Here is a 19583-nt window from a genome sequence, read left to right as displayed (position 1 = left end):
TTCGGTCTACGAGGGTACGTGGACACACTCTCCCCTCTCGTTGCTATGCATCACCATGATCTTGCGTGTGCGTAGGAAATTTTTTGAAATTACTACGTTCCCCAACACTCGAGCAATGTAGCCCGCTCCTCCCCTCACAAGACCCATATCCGTGGCTCCATCCGTGTTGATCTTAATCCACTCCTCCTCCGGTGGCACCCACCTCGGGGGGGAAATGGCTGGGGTCTTCTTCCTCTCCGGGATCTCAAGTGCCCGAACAATCTCCTCGATAATCGCCATAGATTTCAGTGGTTGATAAACCAACTCACCATGAGTGTAGTTGTTCCTGGAATGCCAAACAGCCCACATCACAGTAATCATAATAGCCGCCTCTTCCTTCTTATATAATCGCTGATCTAGAAGATCTCGAGACCATGACAATGGGTGTAGATGTGGTAAATCGATACCAAAGAAACGTTGTGCTGCCTCCCAAAATCGCATTGCATGATCACATTCCATCAGCGAGTGAAACATCGTCTCATTGTCATTGCCACACATCGGGCAGTTTGTTAGTTGCTTGATGTTCGCCTCTTGTACCTACCCTGCCTGCCATGAATAAGCGCAGAAGGCACATCCATTGAACGGACAAAGCGAAGCACAACAAAGATGAATCGACCTGCTGATCGTTGCAACATTTGTTCCGTGACTCCATGAAAAATCATCCATCATTGTAATATTTATAAATACAAGTCTAAGAAAATTGTGTGAGCTGAAGTTGCCAGACAGGGAGAAGAGCTATGTCTTTTGCGGCAGCTGGCGATTCGACTTTGAAGCACGGGCTGACTTTTTAGGGGTGGCGCCCATTAGCAACATCCGTCTTGGCTTGCGATGGTGGAGCCCAGCCTTGTAGCATCTCGTCCCGGTTTGCAGTGGTGACGCCTAGACTTGCAGCATTCTCATACCGGTGGTAGTGAATCAAACATTTTGCAGCGGCGTAGGTCCCCGCTTGCGGCATTCCGTCCGAGCTTGCGGCAACCCGGACAAGGCTTCATAGTGACGTAAGTCCCCGCTAGCAATGGCAGCTATGCCAGACCACAGCTTTCCATCCTAGCTTGCAGGTTGCAACAAGGCTGACGAGGCTTTGTAGCGGGGCGTATCAGATTGCCCACTGACGAGCGGATCAGATTGGCCTCCTGACGTGCGGATAGGGATCGTCTATCTCCAGAGCAGTTGAATCCTATGTGCAACAACCGTCCAATATGGCCATGTTAGTCGATTCAACTACAACAAGTGGTTTGCAACGTGACCCATCTTGCGCTCAGCATGTTTGTAACATGATCCATGTTGACTGCGATGTGACGTTTGCAACATGGCCCATGCTGTGGTTGGTAGGTTTGCAACATGACACATTTTGCACTCGCATTGCTCAGTAACATGTCCCTTGTTGTGCTTGGTAGGTTTACAACATAACCCATGTTGCGCTCGCACTACAACACTCAATAGGTTTACAACATGGCCCATGTTGGGCTAAGTAGGTTTGTAATATGATCCATATTGCGCTCGCATTGCACACGCTCGGTAGGTTTGCAAGATGACCCATGTTGCGCGGGTAGGTTTGCAACATGACCCAAGTTTTGCAATGTTGCCAACACTTTTGCATTGTCCTCATCGCCGAGACTTGCATTTGCATCGTCGTCGCTGCACGATCCAGATGCTGACGCTCTCCCTCGACCTAGTCGGTGTGCAAAATAGCCCTTGTTACGCTCGGCTATCTTGCAACACGGCGCACATTGCAAAAGCGTGTGTGTGGTGGGGAGTTGTTGCACGCCGCATTATTACGCTCGTTAATGTTTAGTCGGTCAAGGAGAAGCCTTTCCCTAGAAAAAATATGTTCCAATGATACCTGAGAGTTCTACTTGTCATGCTAAAGGATGAACATCTTGATTTTTGTAATTTTGTATCAAAAACAACTGCTACAGGCCACGCTGCTAACACCTGATTCACAAAGCAATATGCAGTATCTTGTGACGTACATTTCCCGCAAAAAAAACTTGTGACATACACATAAAAACGCATGTTGCTTCACATGTGTGGGTGGAGCCCACCAGATTTGTTGTGATGATACTCAAGCAAAAGTGCAAAACGCGCCAGAGAAATTGGATTGCTTGATCATGCGCGATCGAATGATGTGGCACACGCGCGAGCGAGGGAAATCAACCAGTTGTTTTCAATGCTTTTCCTTTGGCTCGTTGGCATCTCATCCTTTTTGGCCTTTTCAGTTTTTTTAATTCCTTTTCAGTTACTATACAGGTTGTGTTTGCATATAATGTATTTTTTATACACAATGTATTTTAAAACCAATAGTTGTGAAAAAAGATATTATGAACTGCACGTGTAAAATACCATGGTTTAGATGAACTACACATTTTGCAATAGTGTCAACTTATAGTTTGGTGTAGGGCTGGCCCTAGCATTATGGAGGCTCCAGTGCGATTGAGGTACAATGAACCTTAACAGAATAATATATATACTTTCAACAATATATTATGTTAGGGAACGTAGTATTTCAAAATTTTCCTACGATCACGCGAGATCTATCTAGGAGAAGCATAGCAACGAGCGGGGAGAGTGTGTCCAAGTACTCTTGTAGACCGAAAGATGAAGCATTTAGTAACGCGGTTGATGTGGTCGAACGTCTTCGCGATCCAACCGATCCAAGTACTGAACGCACGACACCTCCGCGATCTGCACACATTCGGCTCGGTGACGTCCCTCGAACTCTTGATCCAGTTGAGGCCGAGGGATTCGTCAGCACGACGGCGTGGTGACGGTGATGATGAAGTTACCGACGCAGGGCTTCGCCTAAGCACTACGACAATATGACCGACGTGGAAAACTATGGAGGGGGCACCGCACACGGCTAAGAGATTGTCTGTTGTGTCTTTGGGTGCTCCCCTCCCAAGTATATAAAAGAGGGAGGGAGGAGGAGGCCGGCCAGGAGGAGGCGCGCCCAAGGGGGGAGTCCTACTCCAAGTAGGATTCGCCCCCCCCCTTCCTACTTCCACAAGGAGAAGGGGGGAAGGAGAGGGAGGAGAGAAGGAAAGGGCGGGCCGGCCCCCTAGCCCTAGTCCAATTCAGTTTGGGCTAGGGGGTGGGGGCGCGCGCCACACCTTGGCATGCCTCCTCTCTTCCACCACTAGGCCCATGAGGCCCAATAACTTCCCGGGGGGGGGGGAGGGGGTTTCGGTAACCCCCGATACTTCGAAACTTATCCGAAACGACCCGAACCATTCCAGTGTCCGAATGTAACCTTCCAATATATGAATCTTTATGTCTCGACCATTTCGAGACTTCTCGTCACGTACGTGATCTCATCCGGGACTCCGAACAACCTTCGGTCATCAAATCACATAAACTCATAATACAAATCGTCATCGAACGTTAAGTGTGCGGACCCTACGGGTTCGAGAACTATGTAGACATGACCGAGACACATCTCCGGTCAATAACCAATAGAGGAACCTGGATGCTCATATTGGCTCCTACATATTCTACGAAGATCTTTATCGGTCAAACCGCACAACAACATACGTTGTTCCCTTTGTCATCGGTATGTTACTTGCCCGAGATTCGATCGTCGGTATCATCATACCTAGTTCAATCTCGTTACCGGCAAGTCTCTTTACTCGTTCCATAATGCATCATCCCGCAACTAACTCATTAGTCACATTGCTTGCAAGGCTTATAGTGATGTGCATTACCGAGAGGGCCCGGAGATACCTCTCCGACAATCGGAGTGACAAATCCTAATCTCGATCTATGCCAACTCAACAAACACCATCGGAGACACCTGTAGAGCATCTTTATAATCACCCAATTACGGTGTGACGTTTGATAGCAAACTAAGTGTTCCTCCGGTATTCGGGAGTTGCATAATCTCATAGTCATAGGAACATGTATAAGTCATGAAGAAAGCAATAGCAATAAACTAAACGGTCATAGTGCTAAGCTAATGGATGGGTCTTGTCCATCACATCATTCTCTAATGATGTGATCCCGTTCATCAAATGACAACACATGTCTATGGCTAGGAAACTTAACCATCTTTGATTAACGAGCTAGTCTAGTAGAGGCATACTAGGGACATTTTCTTTATCTATGTATTCACACATGTACTAAGTTTCCGGTTAATACAATTTCTCCGATTTGGGTTCGAGCTTATCAGGTTGAAGCTTTTTCACATAAGCATCGCAGCCCCAAACTTTAAGAAACGACAACTTGGGTTTCTTGCCAAACCACAGTTCATATGGTGTCGTCTCAACGGATTTAGATGGTGCCCTATTTAACGTGAATGAGCCATCTCTAAAGTATAACCCCAAAACGATAGCGGTAAATCAGTAAGAGACATCATAGATCGCACCATATCTAATAGAGTGCGGTTACGACGTTCGGACACACTATTACGCTGTGGTGTTTCGGGTGGCGTGAGTTGCGAAACTATTCCGCATTGTTTCAAATGAAGACCAAACTCGTAACTCAAATATTCACCTCCACCATCAGATCGTATAAACTTTATTTTCTTGTTACGATGATTTTCCACTTCACTCTCAAATTCTTTGAACTTTTCAAATGTTTTAGACTTATGTTTCATCAAGTAGATATACCCATATCTGCTCAAAACATCTGTGAAGGTCAGAAAATAACGATACCCGCCGCGAGCATCAACACTCATCGGACCGCATACATCAGTATGTATTATTTCTAACAAGTTTGTTGCTCGCTCCATTGTTCCGGAGAACGGAGTCTTAGTATCTTGCCCATGAGGCATGGTTCGCAAGCATCAAGTGATACATAATCAAGTGATTTCAAAAGCCCGTCTGCATGGAGTTTCTTCATGCGCTTTACACCAATATGACATAAACGGCAGTGCCACAAATAAGTTGCACTATCATTATTAAACTTATATCTTTTGGCTTCAATACTATGAATATGTGTATCACTATTATCGAGATTTAATAAAAATAGACCACTCATCAAGGGTGCGTGACCATGAAAGATATTACTCATATAAATAGAACAACCATTATTTTCTGATTTAAATGAATAACCGTCTCGCATTAAATACGATCCAGATATAATGTTCATGCTTAACGCTGGCACCAAATGATAATTATTCAGGTCGAAAACTAATCTCGAAGGTAGATGTAGAGGTAGCGAGCCGACGGCGATCACATCGACTTTGGAACCATTTCCCACGCGCATCGTCACCTCGTCCTTAGCCAATCTTCGCTTAATCTGTAGCCCCTGTTTCGAGTTGCAAATGTGAGCAACAGAACCAGTATCAAATACCCAGGCGCTACTATGAGTATTAGTAAGGTACACATCAATAACATGTATATCAAATATACCTTTCACTTTGCCATCCTTCTTATCCGCCAAATACTTGGGGCAGTTCCGCTTCCAGTGACCAGTCCCTTTGCAGTAGAAGCACTCAGTCTCAGGCTTAGGTCTAGACTTGGACTTCTTCACTTGAGCAGCAACTTGCTTGCCGTTTTTCTTAAAGTTCCCCTTCTTCCCTTTGCCCTTTTTCTTGAAACTAGTGGTCTTGTTAACCATCAACACTTGATGCTCCTTCTTGATTTCTACCTTCGCAGCCTTTAGCATCGCGAAGAGCTCGGAAATTGTCTTATCCATCCCTTGCATATTATAGTTCATCACGAAGCTTTTGTAGCTTGGTGGCAGTGATTGAAGAACTGTGTCAAAGACACTATCAACTGGAAGATTAACTCCCAGCTGATTCAAGTGATTGTGGCACCCAGACATTCTGAGTATATGCTCACTGACAGAACTATTCTCCTCCATTTTGCAGCTGTGGAATTTATTGAAGACTTCATATCTCTCAATCCGGGCATTTGCTTGAAATATTAACTTCAACTCCTGGAACATCGCATATGCTCCATGACATTCAAAACGTCGTTGAAGTCCCGGTTCTAAGCCGTAAAGCATGGCACACTGAACTATCGAGTAGTCATCAGCTTTGCTCTGCGAGGCGTTCACAACGTCCAGCGTTGCTCCTGCAGCGGGTCTTGCACCTAGCGGTGCTTCCAGGACGTAATTCTTCTGTGCAGCAATGAGGATAATCCTCAAGTTACGGACCCAGTCCGTGTAGTTGCTACCATCATCTTTCCACTTAGCTTTCTCTATGAACGCATTAAAATTCAATGGAACAGTAGCACGGGCCATTTATCTACAACAACATAGACATGCAAAATACTATCAGGTACTAAGTTCATGATAAATTAAAGTTCAATTAATCATATTACTTAAGAACTCCGACTTAGATAGACATCCCTCTAATCATCTAAGTGATCATGTGATCCATATCAACTAAACCATGTCCGATCATCATGTGAGATGGAGTAGTTTTCAATGGTGAACACCACTATGTTGATCATATCTACTATATGATTCACGCTCGACCTTTCGGTCTCAGTGTTCCGAGGCCATATCTGCATATGCTAGGCTCGTCAAGTTTAACCCGAGTATTCTGCGTGTGCAAAACTGGCTTGCACCCATTGTATGTGAACGTAGAGCTTATCACACCCGATCATCATGTGGTGTCTCGGCACGACGAACTGTAGCAATGGTGCATACTCAGGGAGAACACTTGTACCTTGAAATTTAGTGAGAGATCATCTTATAATGCTACGGCCGTACTAAGAAAAATAAGATGCATAAAGGATAAACATCACATGCAATCAAATAAGTGATATGATATGGCCATTATCATCTTGTGCCTTTGATCTCCATCTCCAAAGCACCGTCATGATCACCATCGTCACCGGCTTGACTCCTTGATCTCCATCGAAGCATCATTGTCGTCTCGCCAACTATTGCTTCTAGGACTATCGCTACCGCTTAGTGTTAAAGTAAAGCAATTACATGGTGATTGCATTTCATACAATAAAGTGACAACCATATGGCTCCTACCAGTTGCCGATAACTGTTACAAAACATGATCATCTCATACAACAATTTATATATCATCATGTCTTGACCATATCACATCACAACATGCCCTGAAAAAACAAGTTAGACATCCTCTACTTTGTTGTTGTAAGTTTTACGTGACTGCTACGGGCTTAGCAAGAACCGTTCTTACCTATGCATCAAAAACCACAACGATTTTTCATCAAGTGTGTTGTTTTAACCTTCAACAAGGACCCGGCGTAGTCACACTCGATTCAACTAAAGTTGGAGAAACAGACACCCACTAGCCACCTGTGTGCGAAGCACGGCGGTAGAACCAGTCTCATGAACGCGGTCATGTAATGTCGGTCTGGGCCATTCATCCAACAATACCGCTGAATCAAAGTATGACATGCTGGTAAGCAGTATGACTATTATCGCCCACAACTCTTTGTGTTCTACTCGTGCATATAACATCTACGCATAGACCTGGCTCGGATGCCACTGTTAGGGAACGCAGTGTTTCAAAATTTTCCTACAATCACGCAAGATCTATATAGGAGAAGCATAGCAATGATCGTGGAGAGTGTGTCCACGTACCCTCGTAGACCGAAAGCGGAAGCATTTAGTAACGTGGTTTATGTGGTCGAACGTCTTCGCGATCCAACCGACCCAAGTACCGAACGCACGGCACCTCCGCGATCTGCACACGTTCAGCTCGGTGACGTCCCTCGAGCTCTTGATCCAGTTGAGGCCGAGGGAGAGTTTCGTCAGCACGACGGCGTGGTGACGGTGATGATGAAGTTACCGACGCAGGGCTTCGCTTAAGCACTACGACAATATGACCGGGGTGGAAAACTGTGGAGGGGGGCACCGCACACGGCTAAGAGATTGTCTGTTGTGCCTTTGGGTGCCCCCTCCCCACGTATATAAAGGAGGGAGGGAGGAGGAGGCCGTCCAGGAGGAGGCGCGCCCAAGGGGGGGGAGTCCTACTCCAAGTAGGATTCGCCCCCCCCCTTTCCTACTTCCACAAGGAGAAGGGGGAAGGAGAGGGAGGAGAGAAGGAAAGGGGGGCCGCCCCCCTAGCCCTAGTCCAATTCGGTTTGGGCTAGGGGGGCGCGCGCCACACCTTGGCCTACCTCCTCTCTTCCACCACTAGGCCCATGAGGCCCAATAACTTCCCAGGGGAGGGGGTTTCCGGTAACCCTCGGTACTCCGAAACTTATCCGAAACGACCCGAACCATTCTGGTGTCCGAATGTAACCTTCCAATATATGAATCTTTATGTCTCGACCATTTCGAGACTTCTCGTCATGTCTGTGATCTCAACCGAGACTCCGAACAACGTTCGGTCATCAAATCACATAAACTCATAATACAAATCGTCATTGAATGTTAAGCGTGCGGACCCTACGGGTTAGAGAACTATGTAGACATGACCGAGACACATCTCCGGTCAATAACCAATAGATGAACCTGGATGCTCATATTGGCTCCTACATATTCTACGAAGATCTTTATCGGTCAAACCGCACAACAACATACGTTGTTCCCTTTGTCATCGGTATGTTACTTGCCCGAGATTCGATCATCATACCTAGTTCAATCTCGTTACCGGCAAGTCTCTTTACTCGTTCCGTAATGCATCATCCGGCAACTAACTCATTAGTCACATTGCTTACAAGGCTTATAGTGATGTGCATTACCGAGAGGGCCTAGAGATACCTCTCCGACAATCGGAGTGACAAATCCTAATCTCGATTTATGCCAACTCAACAAACACCATCGGAGACACCTGTAGAGCATCTTTATAATTACCCAGTTACATTGCGAATTTTGATAGCACACTAAGTGTTCCTCCGGTATTCTGGAGTTGCATAATCTCATAGTCATATGAACATGTATAAGTCATGAAGAAAGCAATAGCAATAAACTAAACGATCATAGTGCTAAGCTAACGGATGGGTCTTGTCCATCACATCATTCTCTAATGATGTGATCCCGTTCATCAAATGACAACACATGTCTATGGCTAGGAAACTTAACCATCTTTGATTAACGAGCTAGTCTAGTAGAGGCATACTAGGGACATTTTGTTTGTCTATGTATTCACACATGTACTAAGTTTCCGGTTAATACAATTCTAGCATGAATAAGAAACATTTATCATGATATAAGGAAATATAAATAACAATTTTATTATTGCTTCTAGGTCATATTTCCTTCATATTATCATACCATGAAAAATATGAAGGCATGAACATTTTTTTAAACGTGATTTTAGTTAGCAAATAATGTCTCAATACACCATCTATATGTGATTATATGATGCAAATAATGATTATAAGATAAATGTGCTCAACTATAAATACTTGCTAAATAAATACAACGTGGTGAAGTGCCCGAGGGGGCGGGGGATATGCCCCATGTCCATGTTGATTTTACATTCTGTAATACAAAGTTTTCTAATTTATTTAAGTATGTAGATATAATGGTCTTTATCTAAGATGGGCCCTAAGCCGTTTCACCTTTTCCCTTGCCCTAGGGCTAGCCCTGGAGAGCCTATGCACATGTAAGGAGCTGGTGGAGCAAAGCCAGGATCCTGAATTAATGGAAAACATGTGGACGATTCTTAAACCATTCTAGTCAGAACTAATCATACACCTTGCCCAAGCAGACCATCTTAAAAGATCATGCAGAGGTCGTCACTCATGTTGGCGAGCTGATAACAATGGTGTGGACATTGCTAAAGCATGATGGAGATGGCACACCGAAGACCGTGATAGCAGCGCAAGATAATATGTAGGTGCACGTATTCCATCTCTTACCGAGACTTCTCACCGAGGTAAGCTTATGTTTTAATAGCTCGTAGTTTAGCGGATTTTCATACTTAGGTTGAGTTTCTTATCCTTCATAGAAGCATAAATTAGACAAGGTTCAACATAAACAAAGCACAAACAATCAATATGTGCAGCTTGGACTGAAGTACGAACAAGAAGGAAAACAGATAGAAGTCGGCAATAGAATATACTATATAAGATTAAACATGGCAATTAAATGGTGGAAGAAGGAATTCCTGGCTAGGTTCTGGCTGAGGAGGGAGATTTCATAGTTTCAGTGGCGCTACATTTGCAGTTCTGTGGGGATTGTGGAATCACATAAATGATGGATGATTTTAGTTAGCAAATAAAGTCTCAATACACCAAGTATATGTGATAATATGCTGCAAATAATGATTATATGCATGTACACAACTATAAATAACTATTGAATAAATACAATGTGAAGTGTGAGGGGGTGGGGCATATGCCCCTGTCCATGTTGATTTTATATTTTGTAAAACAAAAAAATTGTACTATTATTTAAGTACGTAGATATATTGTGCCTTATTTAAGATGGGCTCTAGGTTGTTGCACCTTTTGCGGTAGCCCTGGTTTGGTGACTATAGTTTTTTCTAAAGAATCTGCAAGCATCATACATGAAGTTTGACCCCTAATGGATTGTAATATCACCACTCAATCATTCAACCTAGGAATAGCTGCTAATGTGCAAAGTGGTCAACGAAGTATTTCTCCAAAAAAACATATTCCCTCCATTCCATAATGTAGTGCACCCATATTTTTCGAGATTCAACTTTGACCATAAGTTAAACCAATAATATATAAATCATTTTACTGGAAAGTTATACCTTTAAAAACTTCTTTCGAATATGAATTCAAAGGTATATGTCCCCGCCGCAGTCGCCATGTTAGTTAAATTTATGGTCAAAGTTAAATCTCGAAAAACATGAACACGCTACATTATGAAATAGAGGGAGTAGTACGTGGGATACCACAGTTTTTACATCATAGTTTATTAAACCCGAACACCAAGCATTTAACTATAGGTTTCTTCTTCTTTTTTGCGGCTTATTATAGGTTTCTTCCTTAGAAATCAAAATCGTGGTATTCTAGAAAGAAAAAACACCGAAAGATACTATGGATCCAAACGGGGCCTAAAGTGGTATTTTGTGAAACAAACTAAATTAAGGCATGCCCTACGCATCGGTTGGCTGACGCGTTGATCGGATAGGCCACATTCACAGCCGTTGGATCCTGCCTATGCTAGCTTTCGATATGGGTCACGTCATCCATTTAACTGCGACATACCGTTTGCAACATGCCCCATGTTGTGCTTGCACTGCAAACACTTGTCTGCCGTCCAAAGCATTTTTTGACTGTTGCGACGTGCCCTATGTTGTCAATGCAATAAACCCCTTAAGTAGGGTTTGCAACATGACACATATGGGGCACGTCAGCCATTCAGCTACGACATACCGTTTGCAACATGACTCATGTCGTACTTGCATTGCAAACACTTGTCTGATGTCCAAAGCATTTTTTTTTTGCCCTTACAAAGTGCCCAATGTTGTCATTGCAACAAACCCTGCGGTTTGTAACATGACCCATATGCTCACGTTGTCAACAGCCGCTCTCCTTCCACTTGGTGGTCCACAACACAACCTGTGTTGCCCTCGGTTGTGTACAACACGGGCCACATTGCAAACACGTGTGTGGTGGTGGGTGGGTGGGGGTGGGGGGGTGGATTGGGAGGTGGACGATGCACGCCAACGATCAATGATCAATCAGTCGAGGAGCGAGAAGCCTTTTCCATTAAATTTTCATATATCTCTGTCTTCTGAAGTCTATTTTTTGAACCTTGTAAGTTCCGTTTTGTTGACAAAGAATAATTGGTGGCATTATAGTAGGAATTCTTCGGTAGTATCTCTAATAATCCTGTGATGAGACCTTAACTATATCAATAATTCTGTGCCACAAATGCAGGATAGGTCATGATACACCTTCATGTAGTTTGAAAAGTAAAGCCTTACCACCGCATAATAATTACTCCCTCTATTTCCTTTTATAAGACCTTGTAGACATTTCAGACAGCATACAAAATAGGTCAATTTTAGTTGTCTGAAATGACTGACTTATAAAAGTGAACGGAGGGAGTAATAAATTGCCAGCCAAACAGAACACCCTCCCTGAACAACGATAACAAGAAATAATAGTCTTATAAGCCTTTCATTTTGATCAGCAACACGTCACGCTATAGCCAGTTGGACATCTTGCTTCCCAAAGGAAACACACAGAAAACTCTCGTCCAAACATTCACTTCTCCAGCGTAACAAAGAATGGTATTGTTATCTTCTGCACATATTACATCCTGCTTGCGGAATTTGGCACATCGTGCTCGAGTACAAATTTGAAAAGGGAGCAGGAGACGAAAAGAATGACATTTCTATAGTATATAAAAAGGGAGGAGAGAGAAAAAAGGTAAAACTATGGATCCACGCTATTGTACAGTTATGCTATTAGGGGGTTGGTTATTCACAAGCAGTGTCACAAGATGCTGCCTACCAACCATAGGTGCAGGAAGAGCCAATACGCCAAGAGTCCTAGCCTTGCTCGCGGCCGGTTCATCAGAATTTGGCTCCCTGAGACCCTGCAGAAAGATACAAGGCAGATCGACTAAAAACCAGCATGTAGTATGCACTACTGAACTTCCACACAACCATGACAGCAGTGAAAGAAATTCAATCAACAAGGACAATGTATGTATACAGCAATAAGTTCTCCATCTCCTCTCTTAGAAATAAATCTGAGCTGGCAAACGTACTGAACTCAACTATTAAGGGGCATATCTAGTGCATCTAATAGCTAGGGCCTTCGTGCAATTACACAAGTCATTTTGGTTCATGAGACGTCCAAGTAGAACTCCAGACTCAAGATTGACACAGACATTTATACTCGACTATAAATTAAAGGAAACAGACGGAGAAGAGAAAAGTTCAAATTCGGAGCAAAGATATGCCTTTTAGTTCCCCCAGTGACACCTGAGTTTGAAAATCATTACTCGTTGATTTCAAAATAGCTTACCAGATGCCATCAACTCTGTCAGCGATGTGCTTTCCTTGTGCTGGAATCAAGCCAGATGTATGCAATGACTTAATACGCCCTTCAATACAGAAAATATGGCATTGTTATAACACTTGTATTAATTGAAACACTTCAAAGTGACTAAAAATATAGGCTATGTTACCTTTGTCATCCGAATCATGTGCAGCAATTAGTCGTTCAGACTCTGAGCCCATATTAAGAACAAGATGGTCGGATGAACCCTTCCGCATTACTCTAGCATGTGCAGCAGTAGGGACAGATGAAACCGATGCCTTCCCCATTGGCCCCTACAAAGAACAAAAAAACAGTGAATTATTACAGCCCAGGATATATGCAATTTTTATTCACCTGTCAAGTGTCAAGATATGTGCTGGTATGTGAAATCTAGCTCATGCGCAGTGAACTGTTACAACTACTGACATGGGAAATACCAAGAAACCACAAGCATAAGGCCCATGGCCAGGCAAATCATGATGAAAGAACAGTGATACCGCTATATATAATAAAAGAAACATTGGGAACAACATTAACATATCTTAAAAGATCACGTAGACAAGTAACAAAGCAATGAAGGAACTATAAGACAACGAGGGCTTACCAAATCTTCAATCTCGGATATGTCTGAACCAATTGCCGAGGAAGATGTGTCAAATGCTCTGTCTTTACTAACCTCTGGCTGCACAAGCTGAGAATGATACAAGTCCTCAAGCATCTTAACTTTTGCTGATAACTCATCAACTGTCTTTTCCCTGGCCTGCAACTTTGATCCCAGCTCCTGTTTTACAGACTTGGCATTCCCAGATTCCATACTTGAGGCGATTATTAGTTTTTCCAGCTTTGGTAAGAGTGTTTGTGTGCTTGCAGGTTTATTATCTTCCAGCGCATCTTTTCCAGCAAGATATCCAAACCGCTGAATCATTCGCTCCATACTGACTGTTACCTCAAGCAGTTCACTGCTTTTTGATTCCAACTCCCTACGATTTGAATCAATGTTTCTGCAAACCTCCTTGAGCTGTTCAATTTCACGAGCATGAGATTCAAGATTTAACTGTAAATCTTCGTTTTCGTATCTTAAGGTCTCCGCTTCACGTTGGAGTGCATCAAATTCATCAATAACAAAGAAGACTTTGTCCATGGGACTAGAGAACATAGCCACTTCCCTCTGCAAATGCGACTCGCCAGATGGTATATTTAGTTTATTTACTTTTTCAACAAGTGCTTCCAGCTGATCCTTTGAAATTGCATCAGTTGTACCTGTTAAGACAAGAAAAATAATAAGTAAGTTTGAAATAAAAAGTTGACCATATGAATGTCTACTTAATAGTTTCATGGGAAATTACCTCTTTCTACTGTAGTTTGTTCAAGTGACAGCAACTCTAATTCTCTTGCCTTCAACACATCCTCTTTTTCCTGGTATTCCTGAATCCTTATTTCCATTCCATTGCGCTCATCATATACAGTTCTGAGATCTTCCTCCAGTTTGCATACTCTTTCCAAATACAACTGGTGGTCATTTGAAGCAGTTTCAGCAGCTGACTCGGCTTGTTTCAGTCTCATTTTCAATTCATCTAACAAAGTTATCACTAACCCCTTAATATCAGATAACCTCTGAGACTCTGACTTCAGTTTGTTCACGGAAGATACTAAAGTGTCCACCACCTTTATATAATCACCAGACTCCTCGTTCTTCAAAACAGACAAAGTTTGTCCTACTTTTGCTACAATGCTGGAGTTGCCTGTTGCCAAGTCTATTGCGTAACCTAAATCAAGCAAGCCATCAAAAATAATTTGAATCTGTTCAGTGCAATAAATACATTTTGATGACATTGCCCTGAGCTCTTTTTGCAGCGAAAGCAATTCATCTTCTTGAGCTCTGTTCTGAGCGTCCTTGTTCTCCAGTTCAATCTTCAAGGAGTCGTGCTCTTCTAAAGTACGAGCAAAGTTGCTGCTTGCTAATTGCAAAGCACGGAGCAACAATATAATATTGTCACTCATGTAACCTGATAGATCTTTAAAACATCCAGAGAAATTTCCAGCTTGATTGCTGCATTGTTCAACAATATTACTCAAGGATGAATCATCATCAATATTCTCTTTTCTGCTTTTTCTGTCAAGCATTCTTTCAGTAACAAAGTTATTGTAGTCTTGAAGAGAGAAAAGCTTGCCAAACTCTGAATCCTGCTTATGTGTATAATAAAAAACCAGGTTATGCTTAAATATGCTGAAGTCAAATAAGCACAATTATTTAATTCCAAAACCAAGCAGAGCAAAAACTTGAAAAAGAGGCGAATGCGGAGGAGGGAGGGAGAGGGAGATCATCGTCCAAAGTAACATAAGAAACTGTAAGTGGGCAATGTCTAACTTACCGCATAGGCCATAAAGCTAGAACAATTCCTAACATGACAAGACACGACACGTCGACAGCTCAAAATGCGAAGTCATCCAACCATCTAGCTCGTCAGTTACATACATGAAAACACATTACAAACGGGACAGGTCCAACAAAACAAAAGCTGCGCTATGAATCGGTAAGGGAAGCATTGAACTAAGTTCAGTAACACAATAACTACATTATTGTTGGAAATAGTGTCCTGACAGAACAAGTAATGCTAGAAAACCAGTAGGTTTGACAAATAGTAAATATACTGCAACACACGGAACAAATAAATCAAAGAAATACTTTTGGGAAAAATCATGCAACCATAAAAACACTTTACCTCCATAATAGGATCAATCTGGAACCCCATTGCAGCGAGATGTTCATGCATACCCTTCACTGTAAGGCTCATATCTCTCAAGGTGCTGACCTTCTTTCCAAATTCTTCAGCCATCAATGATATCATACTATCATCCATTACAAGTGTGCTAAGCTTCTCAAGGTAACCATGATGTTCGGTTGAATAACTTTGTAAGTTTCCATGACTTTTATCCAACTCTTCCAAACATTTAGCTAGCTTAGCATTAAGAGCACTGGTTTCCATTTCATATTTGGCTCCAGCTTCATTCTTTTCAGCACTAAGAATAGCAACATCTGTTCTGGCCTGTGATAATGCATGTTGCAGTGAGTTAATAGTTGCATTGGCATCTTCTAGTTTGTTGGCATTATGAGCCAGTTCCTCATTTGTTTTCTCCAACTCCTCCTCTACAGCAGCAGTACGCAATTGCATTTGGTATTTCTCTTCAGAAGTAGAAGAAATATACTCATTTAATTTACTCAACTCATCTTCTAATATCTTTATAGTAGAATAGGAATCAGAAAGCCTGCCAGCTTGCGAAGTGACTTGCTCATGTGCTCTCTGTAGCTCATTCTCCACATGATTCTTAGCAGCTTGTGACTCCATTATGTATTGGGCGATCTGGCTTATTTTTTTCACAGGGTCCTCAGAGGGGTGATCGACAGGAAGAGCGACGCTTGATACTGAATCAACTAGAATGCCCAAGGAAACTTTAGCTTCTTCCAACATGTTATCTACTTTACCCTTTTCCTCACTAAGGGAAATAATGTCCAACTGCAGCTTATCAAAATGCATAACCTGAGAAGATAAATTCTCAACTTGTTCTCTGAGATCAGTATTTGCAGATTCTCTTGACACTATCTCATATTTCATATTCTCCATTTCTGTGTTCCTTGCTTCCAGATCTCGTTTTAGCTTATCTGATATAGAGTTATTCTCATCCAGAGCTTGTTTTAGATTCTCTGTTTCAGAGTTATTCACATCCAGAGCTTGTCTGAGCTTTTCTAGCTCAGAATTCTTTTCATCCAGAGCATGTTTCAGCTTCTCTATCTCAGAGCTATTCCTATCCAAAGCATGTTTTACATTCTCTGTTTCAGAGATCTTTTCATCAATAGCATGTCTTAGCTTCTCTATCTCAGAGTTCTTCTCATCAAGGACTCGCTTGAGCCCTTCACGCTCCTGTACCAAACCTTTCCCCTTTTTCACGGCCATTGACAGCTTCTCCCTAAGCAACGATGATTTTTCATCCACCTTTTCAAACTCTTTCTGTAATGAGTCCTTTTCATTTTTCAAAACATAAATCGCCTCTGTCATTTTTTGTAGTTCACCTGATAGTCTCATTCTCTCAGATCTATCAGTCATGTCTTCTTCAAGAATTAATTTACAAAGTGTTAATTCCTGATGTAGGGTATACACTAGTGTTTGTAACTTCTCTAAATTTTCACACTCAATAGGAGAGGATTTTGCTCTTCGCTGGATGCTGCTTACGCACCGGTCCACCAATTTCGTAGTCTCCAGGGGCTCATTGTCCTCCCATTTGACATCAGAAACCTCTGCAAATGCCTTTACAAGCTCAGTATTCTGCGATGAGATAACAGATAATTTATCAACAGCACCATTGTATACAGACATTAATTCAGAAAGTTCATTTACAAGTATGTCCTTTGCCTGCTTCTCTTCCAATAGAACTATGGTTAAACGGTCAATTTCCTCATGCATCGAGACCAGTTTTGATTCATGTGCAGACAGCCTATGAAGAGCTTCAGAAGACTCATTCTGCATCCGCACCGCATCATCTTTGGCCTGGTCCAGTGAGCTGACTAGCCAAGTGATTTGTGAATCAAGTTCACCAGTTAAGACTGAGTGTGGAAAGTCAACCGAGCCTAGAATATCTTTAACTTTCCGGTGCTCCAAGAAGACCATGTCTGCAATTTTCTTTTGTTCAACCAACCATTCCAATCTGTCAATCATCTCCAAGGAAAGCAGATCCTCTGGAAATGTTGCCTCTGACATAACCTCTCCAATGCGTTGAAGGAACCCATCACTTATTGTAAGTGTAGTGTTTACATCATTTAGTTGCTCAATGCTTGCCTTAGCAGCTTCCCATGCGTTGTATGTTTCTCTAAGCTCGTCCAAACATTTCTCATGTTCCGCTGACTTTTCATCTAACAACATCTTAAGCTCCTCAAGTCTGCCCTCAGATTCTTGCAATGCATCAGACCTCTGTTCCAACTCCACCATGCACCTCTCCAGCTCACCTGATTTTTCAGCCAGTGTCTGCTTTAAGGAATCACGATGCTGCACCAACGACTTGCCCTTTGTGACAGCCAGGCTGAGCTTCTCTTTAGTAGTTGATAATTTATGCTCCATCTGCTCAATTTCTGCCTTTGTTTTGCCTGCTTCAGCATTTGCTATATCTCGAGCAGCTTTCATTTTCTCAATCTCTTCAGTAAGGATTTTGTTTTCTTCCACAAAACTGTTCAACTTTTGCATGAAATTTGCTTCATTTCTCTTGCTACTGACCAATTCCTCTGAAACATTACCTAAAATAATGGCGTGATCGCATTGACCCATGGCCACAAAACCAGGCTTAACCTCTGCCAAGACCTGTTCAAGTTGTTCAATGCCCAATAAAACCTGCCTGTACCGCTCTGTTAGCAACAAAGTTTTCCTTTCGACAACAGATATCCCGTCTTGATCAACACCCTCAAAACTGATGGCATCTTTCCCAACCACGGCATCGACCGATGCAACCATTCGCCCAATAGCTAGTTCTGACACTTGCCTCCACGAACCAAGGTATGCATCCACAACCTCTTTTGACACTTCGACCTCAGCAGCCCTGGCACGTAAGCTGTCAACCTCCTGCTCCCTGGAACGCGCCACTGAATTCAGTTCAAGCACAAGCCTCGAGCAATCATCCAGCATTGAGTGCAGTGGTGCCCTCTCATCAGGATCATCTGCATGCAACGAACTCACTTCCTGCCCCACCAGCTCCTGTAGCATTCTCCGGAGTGTCGATGCCTCCCGTGCACACACATCTCTCTCTTCCTGAACCAAGCCCAGTTCACATCATCTTATAGTCAGATCAGAGAATGGAGCTGGCACGTTGCAATTCAAGTGCAAAATAACATGAACTTAACTAGTGTGAAAAGCAAAAAGAAGCAATACCTTGTACTTGCGGCACTCGGCAGCGGCGCTAGACTCGTCCGGGAAGTCGATGACGGCGATGGATTCATCGAGCGAGCGAGCGGTTGCGAGGTCGTCAGGGGCATCCTCGAAGGTCTCTCCGCTGGTGGCATCGTCGGCGGGCATGCTGACGAAGATACCAGCGTCTGGGTCTGCCCCGGGGCTCCGCGCATCCTACACGGTGCAGAGGCAGGAGCTTCCGTAACCCATTCCATTTGTTCGTGCGGACCAGGGTATCAAAATGGAGATGGCAGAGCGGTTGGAGCCGCGGTGGCGATGATACCTGCGAGGGGAGCTCGACGAGGACGCCGTCGCTGCTGCCGCCCTCGTCGGAGTGTGCCCGGACGCGCGGGGGAGAGCGTCGGCGGGCGGAGGAGGAGGATGCAGAGGAGGAGGAAGAGGACTTGGGGGAGGAGTCGGAGTCGGAGTGGTCGGCCATGGCGGCGCCAGATCTGGGCCGGGTCGGGCAGGTGGATCCGATCAAACCATCGCCGAGGAGGAGGAGAAGGAATTGGGGGAGACGATGGCGCGTGGGCCCGATCGGGGGGGTGCGCGGAGCAGAGCTGCGAAGGTTGGGGAAGACACAAGCTGACAAGTGGGGTCCACGTGGCAGTGGAATAGGACGGTGCTTTGTCACATCCGGTGTCTCTTGGAGTGGGTGGGACCGCGACGGCCCACCTGTCGGTCAATGCTTCCGTGCGACGTTGGGGCATTGCGTGCACTTTGCATCAGGACCGAGGTTGATTCGTGAACCCTCGTTGACCACTGT

At 43.6% G+C, this 19583-nt stretch overlaps 1 protein-coding gene across 1 annotated transcript; it reads right to left on the bottom strand.

Annotated features, from left to right (window-relative positions):
- Nucleotides 1-12105: 12105 nt before the first annotated feature.
- LOC109773909 (trans-Golgi network-localized SYP41-interacting protein 1) lies at nt 12106-19412 on the bottom strand. Its single transcript, XM_020332636.4, has 8 exons — nt 19098-19412; nt 18797-18988; nt 15608-18676; nt 14231-15068; nt 13489-14144; nt 13033-13177; nt 12870-12948; nt 12106-12435 (listed from the first exon to the last, which is right to left on the bottom strand). Exons 1-8 carry the CDS (start codon nt 19251-19253, stop codon nt 12333-12335), a joined length of 5238 nt encoding a protein of 1745 aa, XP_020188225.1. The 5' UTR covers nt 19254-19412; the 3' UTR covers nt 12106-12332.
- Between the last annotated feature and the right edge of the window lie 171 nt (nt 19413-19583).

Source organism: Aegilops tauschii, chromosome 6, assembly GCF_002575655.3.
Source record: "Aegilops tauschii subsp. strangulata cultivar AL8/78 chromosome 6, Aet v6.0, whole genome shotgun sequence".
Classification (NCBI taxonomy): domain Eukaryota; kingdom Viridiplantae; phylum Streptophyta; class Magnoliopsida; order Poales; family Poaceae; genus Aegilops; species Aegilops tauschii.
This window is presented reverse-complemented; position numbering and strand designations above follow the sequence as displayed.

Coding starts and splice junctions, on each gene's coding strand:
- LOC109773909 (XM_020332636.4), bottom strand. CDS start 19,253: ATGGCCGACCACTCCGACTCCGACTCCTCCCCCAAGTCCTCTTCCTCC. Junction 12,949..13,032: donor ACATGATTCGGATGACAAAG/GTAACATAGCCT, acceptor TCTGTATTGAAG/GGCGTATTAAGTCATTGCAT. Junction 12,436..12,869: donor GACAGAGTTGATGGCATCTG/GTAAGCTATTTT, acceptor ATCTTTCTGCAG/GGTCTCAGGGAGCCAAATTC.